This window comes from Lepidochelys olivacea (assembly GCF_965140295.1).
Source record: "Lepidochelys olivacea isolate rLepOli2 genome assembly, chromosome: 17".
In the NCBI taxonomy this organism is placed as follows: Eukaryota; Metazoa; Chordata; order Testudines; family Cheloniidae; genus Lepidochelys; species Lepidochelys olivacea.
The window spans coordinates 1,400,594-1,423,393 of NC_140427.1; the positions used below are offsets into that span (position 1 = coordinate 1,400,594).

At 64.2% G+C, this 22,800-nt stretch overlaps 2 protein-coding genes across 3 annotated transcripts; both read right to left on the bottom strand.

Moving 5' to 3' along the window:
- Window positions 1-442: 442 nt before the first annotated feature.
- Window positions 443-10,496, bottom strand: PIGS (phosphatidylinositol glycan anchor biosynthesis class S). Its single transcript, XM_084651127.1, has 12 exons — window positions 10,421-10,496; window positions 9,676-9,815; window positions 8,467-8,578; window positions 7,335-7,424; window positions 6,709-6,797; window positions 5,712-5,922; window positions 5,144-5,286; window positions 4,934-5,048; window positions 4,311-4,456; window positions 3,748-3,848; window positions 2,872-3,082; window positions 443-2,015 (listed from the first exon to the last, which is right to left on the bottom strand). The coding sequence occupies exons 1-12, from the start codon at window positions 10,437-10,439 to the stop codon at window positions 1,740-1,742; spliced, it is 1,653 nt and encodes a 550-aa protein (XP_084507253.1). The 5' UTR covers window positions 10,440-10,496; the 3' UTR covers window positions 443-1,739.
- Window positions 10,497-12,944: 2,448 nt separating this feature from the next.
- ALDOC (aldolase, fructose-bisphosphate C) lies at window positions 12,945-21,185 on the bottom strand. Of its 2 annotated transcripts, none has more exons than XM_084651310.1 (9): window positions 21,070-21,185; window positions 17,905-18,038; window positions 17,048-17,259; window positions 16,612-16,666; window positions 16,209-16,369; window positions 15,541-15,624; window positions 14,985-15,159; window positions 14,190-14,389; window positions 12,945-13,723 (listed from the first exon to the last, which is right to left on the bottom strand). In XM_084651310.1, exons 2-9 carry the CDS (start codon window positions 18,014-18,016, stop codon window positions 13,628-13,630), a joined length of 1,095 nt encoding a protein of 364 aa, XP_084507436.1. In that variant the 5' UTR covers window positions 18,017-18,038; window positions 21,070-21,185; the 3' UTR covers window positions 12,945-13,627. The 2 variants fall into 2 exon arrangements, with proteins under 2 accessions (XP_084507436.1, XP_084507437.1); XM_084651311.1 differs by lacking the exon at window positions 21,070-21,185 and adding an exon at window positions 20,925-21,045.
- Between the last annotated feature and the right edge of the window lie 1,615 nt (window positions 21,186-22,800).

The following is a 22,800-nucleotide window of genomic DNA, read 5'->3' on the forward strand; positions in this document are numbered from 1 at the left end:
AGGCCCTGCTCTCATCTCCAGGGAAGCACTTCCCCACAGCCAGCTCAACGCCCAGCAAATGCTTTCCCTCCCGCTCCACTTAGCTGGCACAGAATTGGACAGCTTCCAGCGGCACCTAGCTCCCTGCAGCACTCCTCTCCCACAGCACAGAGCAGCCAGCTCCTCCTCTTTGAGAAGGACAGGGACAGATGCTGGGCAGGAGAGAGACTGGAGCGAGGCAGCTGGCCAGTGTGAGCAGCACAACACTCTCCACACTGTCGGAGAACCTGATTTCCCAGAACCTAGCCCATCTGACAGGAAACCCTCCCAGGCCGATGCACACACAGGAGCCATCCCGTGGGCCACCCTGAGAAGCTCCTAAGGGGCAGGATCTCCCCCAGGCCAAGCCGGCCAGGGTGGCACAGGCTGCTTGAATTCCCAGGAAAGGCACACTGCCCCTCAGCAGAGTCTGGCTTTTACTTTTATTAAAAGGAAACCTTGTTTTGTTCAGCATTCATCAGTGTATCACTCTCACGTCTGGTCCCCACCCAGCCCTCTTGCAATACAAGGCCCCAGGCTCCCTCCACAGAGACCCACAGGCTGCCAGCAGTGGTAGGAAGCTAAGAAACCCAAGAGCCACTTTCTGTACCTCCCTGAAGTACGAGCAGCACTCACCTGCTGCAGACGCTGCAAGGAAGCCCTGCCCCAGTGCACAGGCTGGCCTGTATATCCCCCTACGGTGAGGAAGTTGGTAGGGTCACACTTGTGGATCAATAGCTCACAAGGGGAGGGACCTGGGTCCAGGCATGTAAGGGGGGCCCTGCCAATACCAAGGCTCCCAACAGGAGTAAAAGGAAGATGCCCCACCAGTCTCACTCCTGCTAAACTAGGCAGTCCCAGGGGCACATCCTGTAGTGGCTGGGCAGGAAGGGTGCACTTCAGACTGCTTAAGCACTCAGAGGGGACAGAGAGACTCCAGAGCATCTCCCAGAAGCTAACGCCAATCCTTTCAACTCAAAGGAGAGCCCCTTAATCCAGGCACCTTGGGGGGGGGGGGGTGAGCTGAGCGGGGAGAAGGGAAATGCAAGCTTGATTCATGCCTCCTCTGCTGTCTGGTGGTGGAGCTGGCTGCAGTAACTAGAAAAAGCAGAAGTGGCCTGAGCTCATCCACCGTGGACCCAGCTGGCAGGGGCATTTTGCTCAGGTGGCCAGTCACATGCAGCTGTAGCCGCTCTACACTCCTTGGGGGAGGTCTACACTGCAGTTAAAAACCCACAGCTGGCCCATACCAGCTGACAGACTTGTGGAACTCTTGCTAAGGGGCTATTTAATTGAGGTGGAGACATTCAGGCTTGGGCTGGAGCCCACACTCTGGTCCCCTCCCATCTTGCAGGGTCCTGGAGCCCAGGCTCCAGCACAGCCCAAAGAGCTACACTGCAATGAAACAGCCCCTTAACCTGCGTTGGCTGGCGCGGGCCAGCCACAGGTGTCTAAACGCAGCACAGATGTCCCCTTTAGAGTCCCCGCTAACCCCTAGGTAAAGGCGAACCCAAGAGCTCCATGCTGGGAAGTAGCCGTGGTGGTTCTAAGTCTTGATTTCTGACCCAACACCCTATTTTTGCCAGACTTTCCACTCTTCCAGGATTCATAAAGAATCATCCGAGTCCAAGCCCTTTAACCGGGCCCTGACTGTTCCTACAGACAGGCTGTCATGAGCTGGCTCTGAGCTCCCCTGCCCCATGGGGCAGCTGCAGACAGGCTCAGTCAGTTTTCGTGGGCTCCTTCTTGCTCTGTTTGGCTTCCCGGAGGATCTTCATCAGGGACAGCAGGATGGGCACCGCCATAGGCAGGAAGAGTGGGATGTAGATGGCAAATTTCTGGTCATCAGGGAAGTAGAGGAGATGTAGCAGCGAAGGGTCAAAGAAGGCCCGCTCCGAGGAGGTGACCGCCTCTTTACTGGCCTGGAATGCTGAGCCCAGACGGCCAGAGGCCAGCTCCAGCATAGCAGTCTGTGCTGATGCTACTGCATGGTAAACCTGGATGGGACCACACAAAGAGTCAGTGCACAGCAGCCCCCTGTCTGGCCCAAGCAGGTCAAGGGAGCTCCAGGCACCACACCTGAGGCCTAGGAGTGCCAGAAGCTGAGCAGATCCTGGATTGTCAAGTCTGGATCTGCTCTAAGAAGTGACACTGACCTCTGCATATTCCTTCTCAGCACCCCACAGCCAGTGGGGCTCTGAGCGTCAAGCCACCTACTCCTCCTCCACCTGTTCAACCCCACTGCTTTCTACGCTCTCAGCTACACCTGTGCAGTCCCATTCTCTTCAGTGGCTCGCACACTGAGTAACCGGGGCAAGACGTGGGCCTGCACCAGGAACTTAGCAACTGCTCCATTGATGCCGCAGGGGAAGGAAGGGCTGGAACCCACTCGCTGCCCCAGAGTTGTGTTGGCTCCAGGGTTACGACAAAACCCCAGGGAGCAGATCTGCCATTTGTACACTCACTTTTCATCGCAGACTTTCACTCAAAGGCATCAAGGGGTCTCAGCCCAGAGAGAGGGGGGATGGGAGGATTTAGAAGGTCTCTCCCCAGTGAGGCTGTGGCCATTTCTATTAATTATAGGCCCAGGGCATAAGGGGGCAGTGATGCTGCAAAGGCAGAATTCTCAGCCCAGGAGAGGGCGCCCTCGTGTCCTCTAGCTGACTCAAGCAGCCAGGCCCTGGCCAGCCCTCTAGGTTAAGGGCAACAATTTTCAGAACCCTTCCCCCTCCCCAAGAGGGGAAATAAATACATAAGTCTGGGCAGACAAGGTCCCCAGCAGCAGCATGTAAGGCTCCTATGTGATGCTGGCAGCCCCCAACCTCTCATGGGGACCCTCCCAACCCCACCCACCTCAGAGGCAACATCATCCTTGATGACGATGTTCCCGATCTTGTCTAGCAGTTGGGCCAGGGAGGTGAGGGTGGTGGACACCGTGGCGATATTCTCAACTGTCCGGGTCCACAGCAGGCGGTCCAGCTCCCAGTCAGTCAGCCCGTCGTTCCCAGGGCTCTCCAGCAGGAACTCCTCTGGGAGCGACACCTGGGAGATCCCAAACAACAACCTGTGGGGGAGAAGGGGCAGATCAGGTCTGAGCTGGCAGGGAGGTCACCAGGCCAACTCTTCCCTGTGCTCACACCCCCTGCAGCAGAGGAATGGAATGGGCACGTGGCAGAAATGTTCTCGTTTGCCTTTCCTGACGCAAGTTCAGCCCTGGCACAGGGTGCCGGTCTGAGTCCTGCTGCCCAGCAGGGTAGGTGCGAGTCAGGCTTTCCAAACACATTACTGCCGAGCTAGGGCAGAGAGAGGACGGTCCATGACACCGTGGCTGAAAAGGGGCAAGTTAGTGAGATTGTGGGCTTTGTGGTCACCGGGCCTTGGTCCAACACCCACCAACACTACTGAACAGCTGGCAGACAGGACAACTCCAGCTGCCACCACCACCCTAGGCCAGACTGACCCAGCAGCTAAGGGGAAACTGGAGCCACACGCCACTGCCGACCCCCCAAGCCAGCCAGTGACCCAGAGAGTCTAGGAAAAGCACAGAACCAGCCTCAGGCTGCCAGAGCAGGGGGAGCCAGAGAGGCAGCGTCTCTGCCCTGGCACACACCTCCCAGGGCAGGCACAGCCCCAGGGCCACAGCCTCACGCTGCTCTGGTGGAACTGAACATAAGGAATGCAGAGAATGGAACGGCTGGGGCAGGGCAGAGAAGAGAGCAGTGTCCTCACCGTAGCTGGGCCAGGAACACCTCCATCACTCGCACCATGTCCACGTCCACCCAAAGCGGGAGAGGGGCCTTGTCAGGAACTGGGTGGTCAATGTTGTACACCTGTCAAGAGAGTGTGTCCAGGGCAGGCCTGACACAGGCTATGCCTCACCACACAAGGGTCCCCCCGTCCCTGTTCTCCAGTCAGCCCACAGCTCTGGGCTACCCTGCAGTGCTGAGCAGCGCTGTCTCATTCAGGGAACGGCCATGGGGCTCAGGCCCAGGCCCCATCCAGCCCAGCCTTCCATCTCTGAGAGTGGCCAAGACCAGCTGCATCACAGGAAGGGGCAAGAAACTGGCATCAAGTAGAAAAAGCCCATAGGGTGCAGTGGGCATTGTTGGGGCTCTGGCAGGACGCTGCGGGGGTGGGAGGAGCTGGACCAGGAGCTCCCAAACACAGCACAGGGCTCCAGCTGGTCAGCCCCTGCCAGTCACAGTCCCAGCACGAGGGCAGGGGACCAAAGGGACTGCGGTGCTTTCCTCATACAGGGCAGGGCTGTGCCAGGCCAGGCCCCTCCTCCTTACCATGATCCCACCCCAGCGAGGGCTGTGGAAGGCGTTGGTCCCCACAGCGGCGCCGTCCTTGTCCTGGATGTAGAGAGGGGAATGGACGCGCTCTGGCACGTACAGCAGGAAGTTCAACACGGGGTAGAGCGAAGTGGCGCTGGAACCTGCAGCAGTGCACAGTGAGCACCACACATTTCCAGGGCAGACCCTGGCCTGCCAGGCACTGGCGGGCATCAGGGAGGCTGGGAAGCTGCCTGCAGGAGCTCAGCATCTGGAATGTTACTGGGGCAGGGCGGGACCGGACCCTCTCCTCCCCTTGCCAGGGAGGCCAGACTCCACCTGAGAAGGGGTCAGTGGCCTTGGGGCTACATCGGTGCTTTCAATATGAGCCGTATGGTGAGATCCCACCCGGGTCAAACAGCACGAATTTTGCTGGATCTCAGCCTACGCCTCTCATGGGGATCTGCCCTTCTAACTAGTCAGCAGTATGGCAGCCTCCCCGGAGGGCAGTGCAGGGCTGGTAGCGAGGGCTCTGGGGGGGCAGAGCCTGTGCTGTGTCTGCCAGCACAGGTCTCTGCCTTTACCCTCAGCAACACTAAACTCTCAAAGCAGCCACCACAAGGACGCAGAGTGGCACTTACCCAGCCTGGCTTCCACCGGGTTAATGACGTGGGGGAGACTGAGCGCGCTCAGGATGAAGCTGGAGGAGGCCTTGTCAAAGCGGGGTGAGACCCCCAGGACAGCATAGTACAGGATCTGAGGGGATCACCAAGGAGATGGATGTTGTGGGAAGACCACCCTGTGGCCAGCCTGGGTGGGGGCACCCTCCCCCCTCCTACCGCACCTCTCACCTGGGAGTCCACAGAGAAGTTGGCCACTGAGCCCAGCTTGTCGAGGAAGGGCTGTACGTAGCTGTTGACAGCGGCCTCGATGTCCCAGTGCACGTTGTGGGACTTGGGGTCTGGGTTCAATAAGCTGAAGGTGATTTCATACCCTGGGAAGAGCAGAGAACAGAGGCTGCCAACAACATCCCTCTGCAAGGAGAAGCTGCCAACTGCCCAGGATCAGTCTGGCCATCCCCAGGGCAGGAGTGCATGAGCAATGATTCCAGAGCAGAGCAGATGCCAAGTGGGACAGAGAGAGAACAGAGCAATGTTCCAAGGAATAACTGTGGGACCCAGTCTCACGCTCCTGAGCTAAGGGGCTCCCGGGCAGTGGCACAAAGCACCAGCAGATGGGTTGATGGGGTGCACAGAGGACCCCAGAGAGTTGGTTACTAAAAGGGAGGGGGTGCCTGGGAATCCGAGGGTGGGGGAGAGGTATGTGGCCCTGTGCTGCCCCAGCCCTGCCCAAGGAAGACAACGTGCTGCAGAGAACCATGGGAACAGCCTCTCCTGGCAGGCACCCAGCACGTCCTACCCAGGCTGGATTTGAACGGGCGCCTCGTGTCCGTGCCGAGCTGGTCCATGGGGACGCGATCAGACAAGGCGGTGGCGATGGAGTCAGTGGTGAAGGACATGGCCTGCACAATCTGCTGCACCCAGGCACTAACAGCAGCCAGGACATCCCCGGGGCCCTGCATACACCTCATCACGGCACTGCGGTGCTTCCCGATGTACACGCCAACACCCTGCAGAGAAGGCAGGGCAGTGAGCCAGGAATCTGGGGAGGGGCAGGGTGTGCACACCTCCCCTGCTCCTGGGCACAGAGCAAACAGAGCTCAGCGCTCCCAGGGCAACATGCTCAGCCCCTGGCAGGGGTTGCCCCAGACTGACCTAGGGAGGTGGTAGAATCTCCTTCCTTAGAAGTTTTTAAGGTCAGGCTTGACAAAGCCCTGGTTGGGATGATTTAATTGGGGATCGGTCCTGCTTTGAGCAGGGGGTTGGACTAGATGACCTCCTGAGGTCCCTTCCAGCCCTGATATTCTATGATTCTATGACCCCTTCTTGTGCCTGGATCCAGGATAACAGGGCTGGGGAAGCTCCATGGACAGCAGCCTCAGACAAAGAGGGTCTTGGATTGTTCTGCAAGGGCAGGGGAGAGCTCACAAAATACACAGGAGAGCCATGCCCCTTCCTGCCTATGGGGCAAGCAACATGGGAGGCGTCTCTGTTTCTGCAGAAGGGTGCCCCTTCCAGCAGTGCCCCCTCCCACTCAGATCATCCACCTGCCAAGGCCCAGCCACATGACTCTGCCCTTTGTGGTGTGCCTGGAGAAAAGAGCGCGACGAGGGAATAGGGCATCTTTCTGGGCAGGTCTCTGTCCAGCACAGTCTCTCTGGGGGGCATCTGCCTGCTTTCTTACTCCAGGGACACAGCTCTTTCATGGGAAGCAGCAGGCAGCCACAGGACACTCCAAGCCACACTACTGGTCCCAGAGCAAGGAGGTGGGGCACTCCCAGCAGAGGATGCGGTACCTGAGGCAGTAGAGGGGAGGTTTCCGGGATCACGTATACAGTCAGAGCGCCCAGCGAGTCCTGCAGCGGGAGCAGCGCAGCGTCTGCCTCTGAGGGAGAGAAGGCATGTGCCAGGTGGGCATTACCAGCTGCCCAAAGGAAGTATTCCAGAGAGGGGAAACCCTCCTCTCTCTCCAGCCGGGATCACCGGGCTCCCTCGCAGCCACCACTACAACACAAGTCCGTGTCCACAGTCACCCCTAGGTCCCTGCCCCACCCCGCCAGCTCCTGGAACTCCCCCCTGCCCTGGAGCAGCCCATTCCTGTGCTCCAAGAGCTCCACGTGGTAGTCAGCAGCAGCAATCCAAAACGCCCCCGGGTGACGCCCCCGTGCGACACGCCCCCGTGCACCCTCGGAATGAGGCCCTTTGCTCCCCACAGCCAGTGGTGTTTCTGGGCACGTACGGCAACAACTTCACTGGCTGCCAAACTAGCACCCACCACCTGCATCCCATTCAGGCCTGGAGACCGCAGAGCAGCACCTGCAGGGCACGGCCAGCTGCAAGCATCCCAGGAGAGCCAGGACTCCCGGCTCTTTGCCAGCTCTACCCCAGGGCAGCAACCTAGCGTGTCCTACAGACTCCGTACCTTTCACTGTGGCCAAGGCCAAGGCTGCCTGCTCTGTGACGGTTGCACTCCGGTAAGTCGTCTCATAGCGAGACGTAACGCTTGTTTTTGCTGCGGGGAAGGAGGAGAGAGAGAGCAGGTGAGGCCAGCTGGCCCTATGTGCTGTGCTGTGCTCTCCAGCACCAGGGCCCTGCACTGGTACCCCGATAGGAGCCAGGCCGAAAGGGATACAGCAGCTTCTCCAAGCTGTGCGCATGCCATAAGCCTCCCCTTAGGCCAGTGCTGAGCCCCAGCTCCCAGAGCTGAGCAAGGCCTCATGGTCCGGCTGGTCCATCCCTATAGGCAGGACGGTTCACTGGTCCGTGTTCCCTAGGGTTTGCCCAGTCTGATGTGTCACAAGTGATGAGGCTCCCCTCCCTGGGAAGATAACTTCAGCGTGACCTACCTAATGGGCAGGGAGCTTCCTTCCCTTTGTTTCCTCTGATTCTCGTTACCCTCTCATGTGCTCCCCTCCCACCTCATGGTGTGCGCCCCCAGACACTCGGGAACATTGTGCTCCCAGCTACCCTCAGCGGCTCCCCCCAGACCCGGGTGTTTGGGCTGGGAAGGACACTTCCTCGCTCCAACACTGCAGGCTGGGGTGCACGGTGGGAAGCAGCCCAGAGGGCAGAGGCGGGAAGCAGTCAGTGCCTCCTGATCTTCACCCTCCATGCCTATGTCTCACCAGCCAGCCCCTCTCTAGCCCAATGCCTAACTGCACTGGGGTCACAAGAGGCTCATGCTTGGAGGAGAGTTGCTCCAGCCTTTCACGGCTTGGAACAATGTGAGGAACTTGTATCATGACTCGCCACCATGACTAATCTGTGGGGGACAGCCCCAGCCCCAGCGCAGTCTTAGCTCCTGCAGCTGGAGGGGAGAAATGAGGACTCGGCTTGCCTACTTGAGATGGTACCTGCAGCGCCATGGGGGTGTGGGTCCTGGTGGACAGGGCTGCTGGCCTCCACTGCAGCAGCAGAAAGCCATCTGTAGGGGGCAGCGAGTGCAGCAACAGCCATGGGGCAAGAACAGGGACAGTGGGGAGAGTCACGAGATTAAAGAAAACAAAAGGGGTTACAGCTAAAGCACAAGCCCCCCAGCAGCCAGAGGTTCTTACAGTTTAACAGGCTCTCCTCCTCCTTTGTGTCTGTGAAAGGGAGCCTTCTCTGTTGAGCTCCTGGCAGAGCCCCCTTGGCAAAAACCACTGAGACAGGCACAGTCAGCTGGAACTGAGCAAAGAGCCGCGTTACCTGGCAGCGTAAGCCACGTCCCCTGCCACCATCCCAGCCTCTGTCAACCCCCCAGCACCTCCTCACAGCCCTTCTGCGAGCCCCAGAACCACCCACAGCCCTTGGGGCCCCCGAGAACTTTAACAGTATCTGAACCCTGTGAAGGGAGACCCATGAATTGCTGCTGCCACCAGCTGGAAACTCCTGTGCCTGCATCAAGAGTCTGTGCCAAAAAGGGCTGACAGGTGTGGGACATTCAGCCCTTCCCAATGGGGAATGGCCCCCGTAGGGGCAGCAGACTCCTGCCAGGGTGAGCCGGCCCCCAGGCACAGGGCTAGCAAAGCAAGCCAAGGGCGTTCAAGTGGCAGAGCTCTCCCGTCACGGCACTGGGTCCCAGAACCCCCAGCCAGCAGGGAGGCCTGCACCAAGGGCTGTGCCGTGGGCGGGCGGAAGAGGTGCCCCGGCCACTCCCACCGCTGGCAAGGAGGGCACGCAGCAACCAGGCTCCCATCGGGCTGCAGCTGTCACAGGCCGGCCAGGCCAGGCAGAACCCCACACTGCCGACACCCTGCTCCCTGTCAGTGTGGGGCTCGGGCTGGGAGTTGGGGGGGAGCGGGCCCGGCTCTTCCCCAGCCCCGGGCCCGGCTCTTCCCCAGCCCCGGGCCCGGCTCTTCCCCAGCCCCGGGCCCGGCTCTTCCCCAGCCCCGGGCCCGGCTCTTCCCCAGCCCCGGGCCCGGCTCTTCCCCAGCCCCGGGCCCGGCTCTTCCCCAGCCCCGGGCCCGGCTCTTCCCCAGCCCCGGGCCCGGCTCTTCCCCAGCCCCGGGCCCGGCTCTTCCCCAGCCCCGGGCCCGGCTCTTCCCCAGCCCCGGGCCCGGCTCTTCCCCAGCCCCGGGCCCGGCTCTTCCCCAGCCCCGGGCCCGGCTCTTCCCCAGCCCCGGGCCCGGCTCTTCCCCAGCCCCGGGCCCGGCTCTTCCCCAGCCCCGGGCCCTGACCCGCGGGCCAGCCCTGAGGCCGGAGGCGGAGCAGGCTGCAGCCGGCCCAGGCTGGAGCGAGGGGCTCCGGGCTCCACCAGGTCACCCCGCGGGGCGCAGCCCTACCCGGAGCGAGCCCAGCGCGCTGATCCCCGCGTAGGGCAGCGAGGCCCGGTACGTCTCCGTCGTCTTCCACCAGAGCGGCAGCCCCAGCACCAGGGCCACGGCGGCGAAGGCGAGAGCAGCGCGCTTCCCCCGCGCCTCCTCTGCGGGGCACAGGCGGGCAATGGCGCGGGGGGGCCGGGAAGCTCACTGCCCGGCCCCCCTCACCGCCCCCCCCGGCTCCCCCCACCGCCTCCCCCCACCGCCCGCTTCCCGGTCCCCCCCCGGCTCCCGCCTCCTCCCCCCGGCTCCTCATAGCCCGCCCCCCCCCCGGCTCCCGGTCCCCCCCCGGCTCCCCCCACCGCCTCCCCCCCCCCCGGCTCCGAACCGCCCGCTTCCCGGTCCCCCCCCGGCTCCCGCCTCCCCCCCCCGGCTCCTCACAGCCCGCCCCCCCCCGGCTCCCGGTCCCCCCACCGCCTCCCCACAGCCCGCCCCCCCCCCGCCTCCCCCCACCGCCTCCCCCCCCCGGCTCCGAACCGCCCGCTTCCCGGTCCCCCCCCGGCTCCCCCTCCCGGCTCCCGCCTCCCCCCCCCGGCTCCTCACCGCCCCCGGCTCCCCCCACCGCCTCCCCCCACCGCCCGCTTCCCGGTCCCCCCCCGGCTCCCGCCTCACCGCCTCCGGCTCCCCCCACCGCCCCCCCCGGCTCCTCACAGCCCGCTTCCCCCCCCCGGCTCCGAACCGCTCCCGGTCCCACCCCCGGACCCCGCACCTGCCCCGTCAGCCACCATCCTCCCGTCCGACCGCTCTTCCCGGACCTCACGGGGCGGAGCTAGAAGCCGGGAAACCAGCGGGCGGCCAATTGGCGCAGGCCAAAGACCGGAAGACGGCGTAGACCGACAGCAGCGCTGACCAATCAGGGCTGACTAAGCGCGCCAAAGGGGTGGTCGCGAAGGCACCAATCTGGTACGGGTCCCTCGGAGGGACAGCACAGGGGGGTGCCCCGTCCCGCGAAGGGGCCCGGCCGAGAGGGAGGTGGGCGGGTCCAGGGCTGCGCACAAAGCAACTGCACCGGGCCAGAGGCGCCCAGCGAGCCCTGCACCCCTCCCCCCCACTGCACCCCCACCCCGGCCTCCCCCTCACTGCACCCCTCCCCCCCACTGCACCCACACCCCGGCCTCCCCCTCACTGCACCCCTCCCCCCCCACTGCACCCACACCCCGGCCTCCCCCCGCACTGCACCCCTCCCCTCCACTGCACCCCCACCCCGGCCTCCCCCCCACTGCACCCCTCACCCCCACCCCGGCCTCCCCCCGCACTGCACCCCTCCCTCCCACTGCACCCCCACCCCGGCCTCCCCCCCACTGCACCCCTCCCCCGGCCATTGTACCCACTCCCCGGACCTGGGCACTGTGCCCCTCTGCCTCCACTGCACCCATACCCCAGCCCCCTCAGCACTCCACCCCTCCCCCAGCACTCCACCCACACCCCACCCTCCCCAGCATTGGGCATTGTGCCCCTCCCCTGACATTGCACCGACACCCCGGCCTCCTCGGTACTGCGCCCCTCCCCCGTCACTGCACCCACACCCCACTCTCCCTGGCATCGGGCACTGTGCCCACACCCTGCCCTCCCCAGCACTGGGCACTGTGCCCCTCCCCCGGCACTGCACCCACACCCTCACTGCACCCACACCCCGGCCCCCTCGGCACTGCGCCCCTCCCCCTCGGCACTGCGCCCCTCCCCCTCACTGCACCCCCACCCCAGCCTCCCCCTCTCTGCACCCCTCCCCCTCACCGCACAAACACCCCAGCCTCCTCGGCACTGCGCCCCTCCCCCTCGGCATTGCACCCCTCCCCCTCACTGCACCCCTCCCCCCACTGCACCCACACCCCGGCCTCCCCGGCACTGAACCCCTCCCCCGGCCATTGTACCCACTCCCCGGACCTGGGCACTGTGCCCCTCTGCCTCCACTGCACCCATACCCCAGCCCCCTCAGCACTCCACCCACACCCCACCCTCCCCAGCATTGGGCATTGTGCCCCTCCCCTGACATTGCACCCACACCCCGGCCTCCTCGGTACTGCGCCCCTCCCCCGTCACTGCACCCACACCCCACTCTCCCTGGCATCGGGCACTGTGCCCACACCCTGCCCTCCCCAGCACTGGGCACTGTGCCCCTCCCCCGGCACTGCACCCACACCCTCACTGCACCCCTTCCCTGGGCACTGCACACACACCCCGTCCCCGGGCACTGCAGCTCTCTCTCCTCCTGGCCAGTGTCCCCTATCCCCCCCACCAGCATCGGGCACTGCACCCCTCCCCCAACACTCCTAATTAACTCAGAATCCAGCACCAGTGCCTTAGTGACTGAACCCTGAGCAGAGCCTGGGGCTGGCCCCTCTTCTCTCGCTAACTGCCACTCAGACCTTGTAGGAAGGAGGCATTTGACCTTTCTGCCTCCATTTCCCCAGCTGTAAATCACAGCTACCACAGCTGCAGGCTGGCGAAATTGGCAAGAGCCCTGGGACACCAGAGGATTAACACTACTTCCCTTGGTGGTAGAATGGCAGAGATCAGGAAGATCCAGCCCCTTAAGGAGCAGCCAGGTCAAGAGGTGCGGATGGCTGGCCAAGGAAAGCACCAAGAGAACTCAAGAAGAGTGGACTGGAGCACATTACAGCTCTACCACTAAGGACAGGCAGACCTTGCAGTAGGAATGGGGATGGAGCACGTGCCACCGAAACAGCTTAAGGGGAATCTCAGCTGCACCAGAAAAAGCTGAACACCCCAGTCCTGTTTTACTATAGTTCCGGAGTAGGCCCCACTCCACCCCTACAGGAGGGCAGCAGCTGCCTTCCTTGCACAGGGACGGAAGAGTTCTACTGAACTGAGCATGCAGCAAGAGACTGGTAGAGCTAGCCCTGGGCAATTGATGGAGGAGCTTCACCCACCACTGAAGCAGCGCCACCTCTGGGGTGGAACTTGGCAGCTGTTTTAGCAGCACAAGACAGTTCAGCAGAGGAAGGGAGGAAAGCACCAGTGTCCAGCTGAAGCCGTAGGGGGATGTGGAGAGGAAGTTTGTAATGGACAGCAGAGACCCGGAGCTTTGGGAGAGGAAGGGCGGGATTTGGAAGAAGTCTCCATGTGGGTTTGTTGCTCCAGAGTGCATGGCTGGAAGCAGCTACTTTGACTTCTTCACCCCAACTCAGAATACCCATGTTGAACAGACGGCCGCCCCCTGGAGAGAAAGCAGCTAGCCCCCATCCCCACCACCAGATGGAAGTAGCAGTCGCTTGTCACTTTCTCTAGGATTTATTTGTTAGACTATTCGGTACATCAGGTGCATATGGAGAACACGACACACGGCAGGAACTGGCTCCCCTACCGTCGGCTGCTCCCGCCTGACTCGGCCAGACAGCGGTGATGGCACTATGGGGGGGGGGGGGGCACACAATCAGAACTGCAAAGCTACAGCTGCACACCGAAGTGCAGTGTAATGCAGCGTGGGTCCCACGCGGCCAGGGTGCGTGGAGCACCAACAAAACGGAACGCTTCCTGCGCACAAGCCCCCCTCGGGACCGGGGCCTCCTGCCACAGAGCCAGTCCTGGGCCCAAGGGACTTCGCCCCTCCCCATCCCTGCCAGCCTGGCTCCCCTCCCACCTCCAAACAATGGGAGAATTAAAGGGGAAGGGACGGGGTCTGCAGCCTGCCTGCACTGTCTGGCCAGTCCCTCACAGGAGGCTCTGTCAGGGCACCTCCCCCTCCTCTTTCACAGGCACAAAGTCGGCAGCAGTTGAAAGAAAACACAAGACTGGGGCAGTACGTCCAGGTGGGGCTCGCTCCTCCTCTCCCCCGCCCTGGAGGCGGCTACAGTACAAAGCTGGGGGTGACTCGTGGCTGATATGGAACGTAGCAGAGTGGGGACTGGTTGGTCAGTGGGGCTGGAACGCCCGGCCGGGGCTCCAAGCCAGGGGCTCAGTAGGCATGGTTAGCCACGTAGAGGGACTGCCCGGCAGCACCGGAGTCATCTCCGCTGCCCTCGTACTTGCCAAGAGCAGCCAGACTGTTCACCTAAGACACAGGGAGAAACCAGTTAGCATCCTCGTCACTGGCTGTGCCCCCAGCCGTGGCCGTGGCACGACAGGAGACATACCAAGTGCCACACTGGGGAAGAGAGGAATGTCCCCCACCCACCCCACCATTCCCGTTTTCACTGCTCCCTTCACCACGTGTGCCAGATGCCATTTCTAGCCTGGACGTGGAGATTCCAGACACACAATACACACGCACTCCCTCCCGGCGTCTCCCGGCAGCCCTGCCGTGACGCACTGGGCTCATCCCAACACTTTGCTGGACACAGGGGCTTGAATGGACAATTACAGGAAGTTTTAGATTGCAAGTGGCCAAACAGATCTTTCACCACGACACCCTCAGGCTGCGGGCAGGGCACCTCCTGGTCCTTGCTGCCCAGGAGTTTCCAGGGCAGGGAACCAGGGAAAGGACCCTTTGCAGCGCACCCCGACCTCCGGCTCAGTACCTCGGCACGCTTCATAAACGCCTCAGTGGCAGAGCTCTCGTTCTCCCTCTGGCCACGCCAGGCGTTGAGCGCCGAGGCCTGCAGGGCACGTCCGTAGGAGAAGGTCAGAGCCCAGGGCCTGGCCAGGGGGCAGTTGTTGATGGCGTTCAGATTAATGGAAGCTTCCTCCTCACTCTGCCCCCCAGAAAGGAAGGTGACACCTGAAAACAAGGCCAGGACATTGAGGGAGGGCTTGAATCCTGGCTCAAACCCAGATACGTGGACATCCAGGGCCTTCCACACCCACCTCCTGCACAGCCCCGAAACTCCACTACAGAACAGACTCCGCAGCACCCACAAGCTGAGAGAGCCGGGCTCTGCCTGGCCCGGGTAGCCGCGAGCTCCCCTCTCCCAGGCCTGGCCTACACTTACAAATCAAATCGAGCTAGCTCCGTCGCCCAGAGCACCAAGGATGCCTCGGTCGCCAGAGTAACTGCCTCGAGGGGGCCATTTACCACAGCAACAGACACCACTTCCGTCCACACAGGACACGTGTCCACACAGTGCTACCAGGGTGCAGCGGTGCTGTGCAGCGGTGCTGTGCAGCGTGGACAGCCTCACACACCCTGCTCTGCCGGCAGACGAGGGTGCTACAGCTCGAGTGCGGCTGTCCCAGCCGTGGCCGGGATGCAGGGAGCATCAGCCTCTCCCATGAGCTCAGCACTGTTCCCTTCCCGGGCCGGGAACCTCGGGACCAAGCCACTCCACCATCTGGGGGTGGGGAGCTCAAAGGCAGCTGCTCTGTGCCCTGGCTACCTGGGACGGCGGGAGGCACGGTCCGGCGCAGCGCGGTCACCGTGGCCATGGCGATCTCCTCGGCGCTGTACTTGGTTGGGCAGGCGTGCCCTGGGGTCACCATGTTGGGTTTCAGTAGCGTGCCCTCCAGGTAGACGTGATGGTCACTCAGGGCCTTGTACACAGCCGCGAGCACCTGAAAGCAAGGCAGCAAGCGCCTAGGTCCCACGTCTGCTCTGCACCCTGGGAACCCAGGCTCTAGGGTCTCCCACGAGCCCAAACCGTGGCCCGAGCCCTGCTCAGAGCCCAAGAAGCTGCTGGGGATGTCCCACGTGCCCCAGTGCCGGGCCTGGAGTGCTGTGGTGACGTCCCAGCATGGCGCCTTCTGCCCACCAGGGTGGCAGTTAAGACTGCAGAGCCCTCTGAGTGCAGGCGACCTGCATGGGGGATAACGGGGCATGCAGAACAGCGGCTGGGGTGGGTACATTTCTCTAGGCAGCTCCACTGACACATCGTCCCCTGGTCTCGCTGTGCGCCATGCCCCCCAACGCCCCAGCACTGCTGGGGCAGGGCTCACCTTCTCGGTCACATACTGGCAGCGCTTCAGGTCATGGTCTCCGTCGGGCAGGATCTCCGGCTCCACAATGGGCACGATGCCGTTCTGCAATGGGGAAGATGTTACGGGTAGCACCCTGTGTGGCAGAGCAGGAGGGAACATGCCAGACAGGTCTCCTCACCCAAGGGTGCTCTGCAGGGGACGATGGGGCGGGCAGGTTTGCCCTGCAGGGCAAAGGCCTCGCCAAGCTTTCACCCCCTGGCACCAGTGCACACACATTCCCTGGTCAGAGAGGGGCCCCACAGCTGGGTCTAGCAGAGCCATGGAGCGTTTAACGCAACTGGGCCCTGGGATCCGTGTGAAAGGTGCCATCCAAAACCACCCCCAGCTGGCGACGGGGACACCTCACTGCCCTAGGGACTGAGCGCCCGGCCTGCCAGCCAGAGGCCTCCTGGCCCCCCCGAGCGAGCCCCTGCACCACCGGGGCTGCTCAGTGCTGGGGCCGGGGAGGGGGAGAAGACCCCGCAGGGCTCAGGTACCATGGACCGGATGGGGCCAGCGTTGCGCCCATCCCCCTGTGACCCGAGTGGAAGCTCTCTGGGGCAGGGCCCTGCACAGCACAGCGTGCACAGTCAGAGCGACGCTGGGCCCCACAGCCCCAGTCTGGAGCCCCACCGCGCTGCCCTCACCTGCTGGCAGATGCTGGCATAGCGGGCCAGGACGTTGGCGTTCTCCAGGATGGCAAGGGCCGAGGGGGTGTTCTCACTGATCTTCAGCACGCAGCGCCACTTGGCAAAGTCCGCGCCGTCCTTCTTGTACTGGGCACAGCGCTCGGACAGCCCGTCCAGTCCTGCCCCGACACACAGCTACCCTCAGCCAGGCTCAGCTGAGGCCTCTGGACCCCACCCTGCCCTCTGGTGCCAACCACTCCCCGGGCAAGTGGGAATCCCCATGCTGAGGGCACGTGGCAGCTGCCCCAGCTCCACCCATCAAGACGGGGAATCGCCACCGTTTTCAGACAGGTCTGAGGGGTTTGTTCAGCATTACAGATCTCAGCTCCCCCAGCCCACGCACCGAGCAGCCGTCTCATACCTTGGGTCGTGGTTTCTCCATCTGTCCCAGCCAGAGGCACAACGCCCTTGTCCACCTGCAAAGGGAACGGCGGGGCACAGGTGAGGCCAGACCGCAGCGCCCCGGTAGCCCCTCCCCGGGACTGGCTGGAAACCCAGACACACACCCGCCACAGGGAACTCAGGGTATGCCCAGGAACAGGACAGAGGCCTCGGTGTCTGGGAAAGCAGCCCCGGCCTGAGCCGAGTGAAGCCATGGCAATGGGAGCAGAGCCTCTGGGCTGTCAGGGTGAGCAGCTAGTGCGCCTCCCCGCTGAGTCCAGACACCCCGAGGGCAGCAACGTCCCGGGGCAGCCAAGCGCACGGGGCCTGCCGCACCCCGGCATCGGCCACCAGAGAGTGCAAGTGCCCCACACCACCCCAAGCAGAACCGCTCACAGTAGCCCCCAGCCACACACCTTGATGCCCACCACGATGCCCTTGTCTTTGATCATCCTGACGAAGGGGGTGCCGTCGTCCCCCTGCTGATACATGGTCTCGTGGAAGAAGATGACACCTCCGATGCACTTCTTCACCCGGTTGTCGGCACTGAACAAGATCTGGCGGTAGAGCCGGCGGTTCTCCTCTGTGTTCTCCACCCCAATCTGGTTCAGACGCTTGGCCATGCTTCCTGGAGGGACAGAGGGGGGCATGGATGACGCATGGGATGCGTTTCCCTGGGGGAAAGAGGAGCCCAGGGGAATGCTGCATTTGCCACTGAGCACTGGGTCTCAGCACCAGCCACCACCCACACCCGATGCCCGGGGAGCGAGTGGCATGTGCGGGCAGCAGCTGCCTGGGACACCAACTTTCTGGCTGCAGCTCTGCGAATACCCATGAAGGAGCAGCAGACGCAAAGGCTGTTGTGGTTCTGAAGGGAACGTCACCATCTGAGGAGAGGAGATAAACAGCCCCCCAGTGATCCCTGGACCACCACAGTCCAGGACCCCTTGGCGTGATCCTTGGACTCTGGGATCACGAACGTCTTTGGGGCCAGAGGTTGCAGCAGGAGTTGTACAGAGGGAGCCTCTAAAGAGAGCGCAGCATGGCACATCGGGTTTTCTTCCTGTCAGCTCCTGAGCCAGCTGTGCTCAAGCCTGGGATGTCAGCCATGGAGCCGCCAGCTCAGCACCATTTCTAGAACCTCAACGCCCCCCGTCACTGATGTGCCAGGCCAAACCCCAAGCTGGATGCCGAGACCAGCATGGGGGGCTGCAGGGAGGGAGCAGGAGCCCAAAGGGGTCATTCTCCCCAGCAAGGAGTTATTCAGACCAACCTACGGACTCATCCGCTGCCAGGATCCCCTTGCCTGGGGCCACGATTTGCAGTGCGATGTCAGACAGCTCCTTCTTCTGCTCAGCTGAGAGCGCGGGATACTGGTGCGTCATCGTTGCGGATAGCTGGAGTCTCCTGAACCGGGGGTGGGGTGAGCAAGGAGTTAGCCCATCCCCTGCTCTGGGGAGCAGGGACAGATGGAAGTCTTCACCTCTGCCACGAAGGCAGAGTCCTGGTCCCCGTTCCCGCCCCCGCAGCACTGAGAGCACTCAGCGGCCTCCCCCACTGGTCAGTGTGCACCATGACCCCCTTCAGGTCTGTAATACACCCACTTGCCCACCAGGAGGCACTGCGGCAGCTCACCGACTCCAGTCCCAGGCTCTCCATGCAGGAGTGTTGGCTGGGGGTTATGTTTGTGCCAGTCCCAGGCTTCCCCAGAGGCTCTCCGTGTCGGGAGCAGAAGTGGACAGAGTGCTGGCTGGGGAGCACCTGCCCCCTCCATCGCAAACACCGCAGGAGGCTCCCGCCCAGACCCGGCAGTGTTGCTGCTTCCAAAACTCCAAGGTCATTTGCTAAACCTGGTGCCCCCCCAACGCAGGGGCACCGAGTCTGCAGTGACCCCTCGGCTGCCCTCTCCCTGCACCGATGGGGGAATTGAGCCCATCCAGGCTCCCGAAACCAGCTGAGACCCCCTAGCCCAGCATCCTTGGGAGCGGGGGGGATGACCAATCCCACCCTCTCCCTCCATGGCTGTGGTACAGCTGGGTCAACACGCCAAACACAGGGAAGCAGCCCATTGCCACCCTGCCTGGGTCAGCAGCCATCTGGCCAGAGACTTCTCTCCGATTGTCCCGGAGACAAAGGGCTGAACCCACCCACCTGACTGTCCTAACCCGTATGGGGCCGGTTATGTAACGGGTAGTGCTGCCACCCCAGGCACGGGCCCAGCCTCGTGTAGCACGGCCCAGCCTGCTCCTCCCCTCCCTCCCCCCCGCCATCTCAGGGCTCTGCTGCGCACGCGGAGAGCCAGGATTAGATACTGGGTCCATTGTGCTCCTGGCACGAGCCTCCCCCACGCAGGGGAGATGCCCCCCCTCCGCACAGCGTGGGGCCTTCTCTAGTCGCATCCCCAGGTGGGGGCAAAAATCAGACCAGACCTGGGAAATCCCCAGCCCAGCCGGACAAGATGGGCTATCAGCTCTCGCACCACCCCTTGCACTCCAGGCCAGGGGCAGCGTACCAGCCCCCTTCTACTGTGGGAAGCTGGCCGGGGAGACTCGCACTCACAAAGCGAGACTGAGGCAGAGCCAGGAACAGGAGCCCCGATTCACAGTCCTGAGCTCCAACCCCGGGGAGAAGGGAGCCTAACAGCATGAGAGTCCATTTCAAGCTCCCTGTAACCCCCACGGAGGCCCGGTCACGGGGCTACAGGGGCCCCCAGTGCATGCAGCCGACTTCCCATGCAACCCACAGAAATGCTGCTCCAGCAGGGAGCAGCCGTGGAAACCCATGTGCAAGGTTCCTATGGGCTGCAAGTGGGCCTGGCTGGTCAGGACAAGCCTGCAATGCACCATAAGCCAGTTAAGGCCGGTTACAAGCCTGTCTGCTCCAGCACAGCGCCCAGGCAGCCCGATGAGCTCAGATGCTCATCACGCAGCCAAGACCCAGCCAGGCTTGTCAGCTGGGTGCTGGGGTGACCACTCTGCAGCCAGCTGGGGCCAAGCCCCCTGCTCCCAGAGCCAGACGGACCCCTCCAGAGAGGGGCATGAGCCAGGGTCCCCAGCCTGTCTGCTGAGCCTGGCACCAAGGTTTGCCATGGGGACAGCAAGCACAGAACTCGGCTGCTCGGGACCACGGACCCTAGGGTCTTCTGGGCATCTGGGGGCACTCAGCTGGTGTCAGCAGATGGCCTCTGGGCAAAGGCCCCCCCAGCAACCGCCCCCACCAGCCTCCCCCCCGCACCATCGACCCCCCAACATCCCCCTGCACCCAGCCCCCCCAGCATCCCCCCCGCACCACTCCCCCACATCACTGGCCCCCCAGCATCCCCCCTGCACTGCCCCCTCAAGCCACCGACCCCCCAGCATCCTCCCCCGCACCACCGGCCCCCCGAGCATCCATCCCGCACTCCCAGCCCCCCAGCATCCCCCCCGCACCGCCCTGAGCCACCGACCTCCCAGCATCCTCCCCCGCACCACCGGCCCCCGAGCATCCATCCCGCACTCCCAGCCCCCCAGCATCCCCCCCGCACCGCCCTGAGCCACCGACCTCCCAGCATCCAGCAACCCTTCCGCCCCACCCCCAGCATCCCCCCGCACCCAGCCCCCCCAGTATCCCCCCCGCACCGCTCCCCCGCACCATTGCCCCCCCCCAGCATCCCTCCGCACCGCCCCCCCAAGTATCCTCCCCCGCACCACCGGCCCCCCAGCATCTGCCCCGAGCCACCGACCCCCCAGCATCCTCCCCGCACCGCCCCCCCAGCAACCAGCAACCCTTCCACTCCCCCCAGCATCCCCCCGCACCGGCCTCCCCAAGCCACCGGCCCCCCGGCATCCCCCCGCACCGGCCCCCCCACATCACCGGCCCCCCAACATCCTCCCCCGCACCACCGGCCCCCCAGCAACCCTTCTGCTCTCCCCCCAAGTAACCGCCCTACCAGCCTCCCCAAGCCACCAGCCCCCCAGCATCCGCCCCGAGTCACCGACCCCCCCCCAGCAACCAGCAACCCTTCCGCTCCCCCCCCAGCATCCCCCCGCACCGGCCCCCCCCAGCAACCAGCAACCCTTCCGCTCCCCCCAGCAGCCCCCCCAGCAACCCTTCCGCTCCCCCCCCCAGCATCCCCCCGCACCGGCCCCCCAAGCAACCAGCCCCCCCAGAATCCCTCCGCACCGCCCCCCCCGCACCACCGGCCCCCCAGCATCCCCCCCCGCACCACCGGCCTCCCCAAGCCACCGGCCCCCCAGAATCCCTCCGCACCGCCCCCCCCGCACCACCGGCCCCCCAACATCCCCCCCAAGCCACCTCCGGCCCCCTCAGCATCCTGCCCCGCCAGAGCCGGGGGCGGCGACCTTGCTTCGCCCTTCGGCGCGCCCCGCTCCCCGGCCAGGAGCCCCTCGAGCCGCCCCAGCTCCGGCCCGGCGGGGGCAGCGTCCCGGGCCGCCCTTACCGGCCGGCTGGGCTGGGCTGGGCTGGGCTGGGCTCCCGGCTCTGGGGCTGCGCGGCTCGGGCGCCGGTAAATGAGGCTGGAGCAAGTGCCGCAGAGCGACGTGACTCCGGCGGGCGGGGCCCGGTGACTCAGCCCCGCCCGCGGCGCCGGGGGGCCCGCGGGGGCGGTTGCGAGGCGGGGGAGGGGGGCAGTTCCCAGGGGGGGACCAGAGGGCAGTTCCCAGGGGGGCTATGGGACCAGAGGGCAGTTCCCAAGGGGGGAGCAGGGGGCTATTCCCAAGGGGGAGCAGAGGGCAGTTCCCAGGGGGGCTATGGGACCAGAGGGCAGTTCCCGAGGGGGGAGCAGGGGGCTATTCCCAAGGGGGGAGCAGAGGGCAGTTCCCAGGGGGGCTATGGGACCAGAGGGCAGTTCCCAGGGGGGGAGCAGAGGGCAGTTCCCAGGGGGGCTATGGGACCAGAGGGCAGTTCCCAAGGGGGGAGCAGGGGGCTATTCCCAAGGGGGAGCAGAGGGCAGTTCCCAGGGGGGCTATGGGACCAGAGGGCAGTTCCCAGGGGGGGAGCAGAGGGCAGTTCCCAGGGGGGCTATGGGACCAGAGGGCAGTTCCCGAGGGGGGAGCAGGGGGCTATTCCCAAGGGGGGAGCAGAGGGCAGTTCCCAGGGGGGCTATGGGACCAGAGGGCAGTTCCCAAGGGGGAGCAGAGGGCAGTTCCCAGGGGGGCTATGGGACCAGAGGGCAGTTCCCAAGGGGGGAGCAGGGGGCTATTCCTAAAAGGGAGGCAGGGGGCAGTTCCCAGGGGGGCTATGGGACCAGAGGGCAGTTCCCAAGGGGCAGGCCCTGGGGCAGTTCCCAAGGGGGGAGCAGGGGGCTATTCCCAGGGGGGCTATGGGACCACAGGGCAGTTCCCAAGGGGGGAGCAGGGGGCAGTTCCCAGGGGGACTATGGGACCACAGGACAGTTCCCAAGGGGGCAGCAGGGGGCTATTCCCAAGAGGGGGGCAGGGGGCAGTTCCCAGGGGAGCTATGGGACCATAGGACAGTTCCCAAGGGGCAGGCCATGGGGCAGTTCCCAAGGGGGGAGCAGGGGGCTATTCCCAGGGGGGCTATGGAACCAGAGGGCAGTTCTCAAGGGGGGAGCAGGGGGCAGTTCCCAGGGGGACTATGGGACCACAGGACAGTTCCCAAGGGACAGGCCATGGGGCAGTTCCCAAGGGGGGAGCAGGGGGCTATTCCCAGGGGGGCTATGGGACCACAGGGCAGTTCCCAAGGGGGGAGCAGGGGGCCCTCTCCAGCACTCCCTGCCCTGCTACCTGTGCCATGGCTGGGGGCACAGGGCCTTAGGCTCTGCTGCACCCCCTGGGAGAGCCAGGGCCTGGCTGGAGAACGCTTGTGGGCTCCAGCACCCGACCCAAGCCGAAGCACCTGACCCAGTACGTGACAAGCAGGGAGGGAGCATGGGGCCTGGCTGCCAGGGCACCCCCGCAGAAGCCCCGGGGGGGGCCTGTTGCCCTCGAACTCCAAGGGCCCTGGCACTTGCATGGACGCCTACCCCCATGCTGCTCTTGCGCCCAAGGCAGGGAGGCTAGGCAACCACCCTGTCCTCTCGCTGTCCAGGCCCCCCCCTGGGCCCCTCGCAGTACCTGACCCTGCCTTTCCCCCTTCCAGGAACCACTGCCAAGTCCTCTCCATTCAGTCTCCCATTGTCTGGCCCTGAATGGCTCCTCTTAGCAAAGGG

Coding starts and splice junctions, on each gene's coding strand:
- ALDOC (XM_084651310.1), bottom strand. CDS start 18,016: ATGACGCACCAGTATCCCGCGCTCTCAGCTGAGCAGAAGAAGGAGCTG. Junction 16,667..17,047: donor GCATCGTGGTGGGCATCAAG/GTGTGTGGCTGG, acceptor TTCCCTTTGCAG/GTGGACAAGGGCGTTGTGCC. Junction 16,370..16,611: donor TGGAGAAACCACGACCCAAG/GTATGAGACGGC, acceptor GTGTCGGGGCAG/GACTGGACGGGCTGTCCGAG.
- PIGS (XM_084651127.1), bottom strand. Junction 3,849..4,310: donor CTCGCTGGGGTGGGATCATG/GTAAGGAGGAGG, acceptor CTCTCTTGACAG/GTGTACAACATTGACCACCC. Junction 3,083..3,747: donor GTGTTCCTGGCCCAGCTACG/GTGAGGACACTG, acceptor TCTCCCCCACAG/GTTGTTGTTTGGGATCTCCC.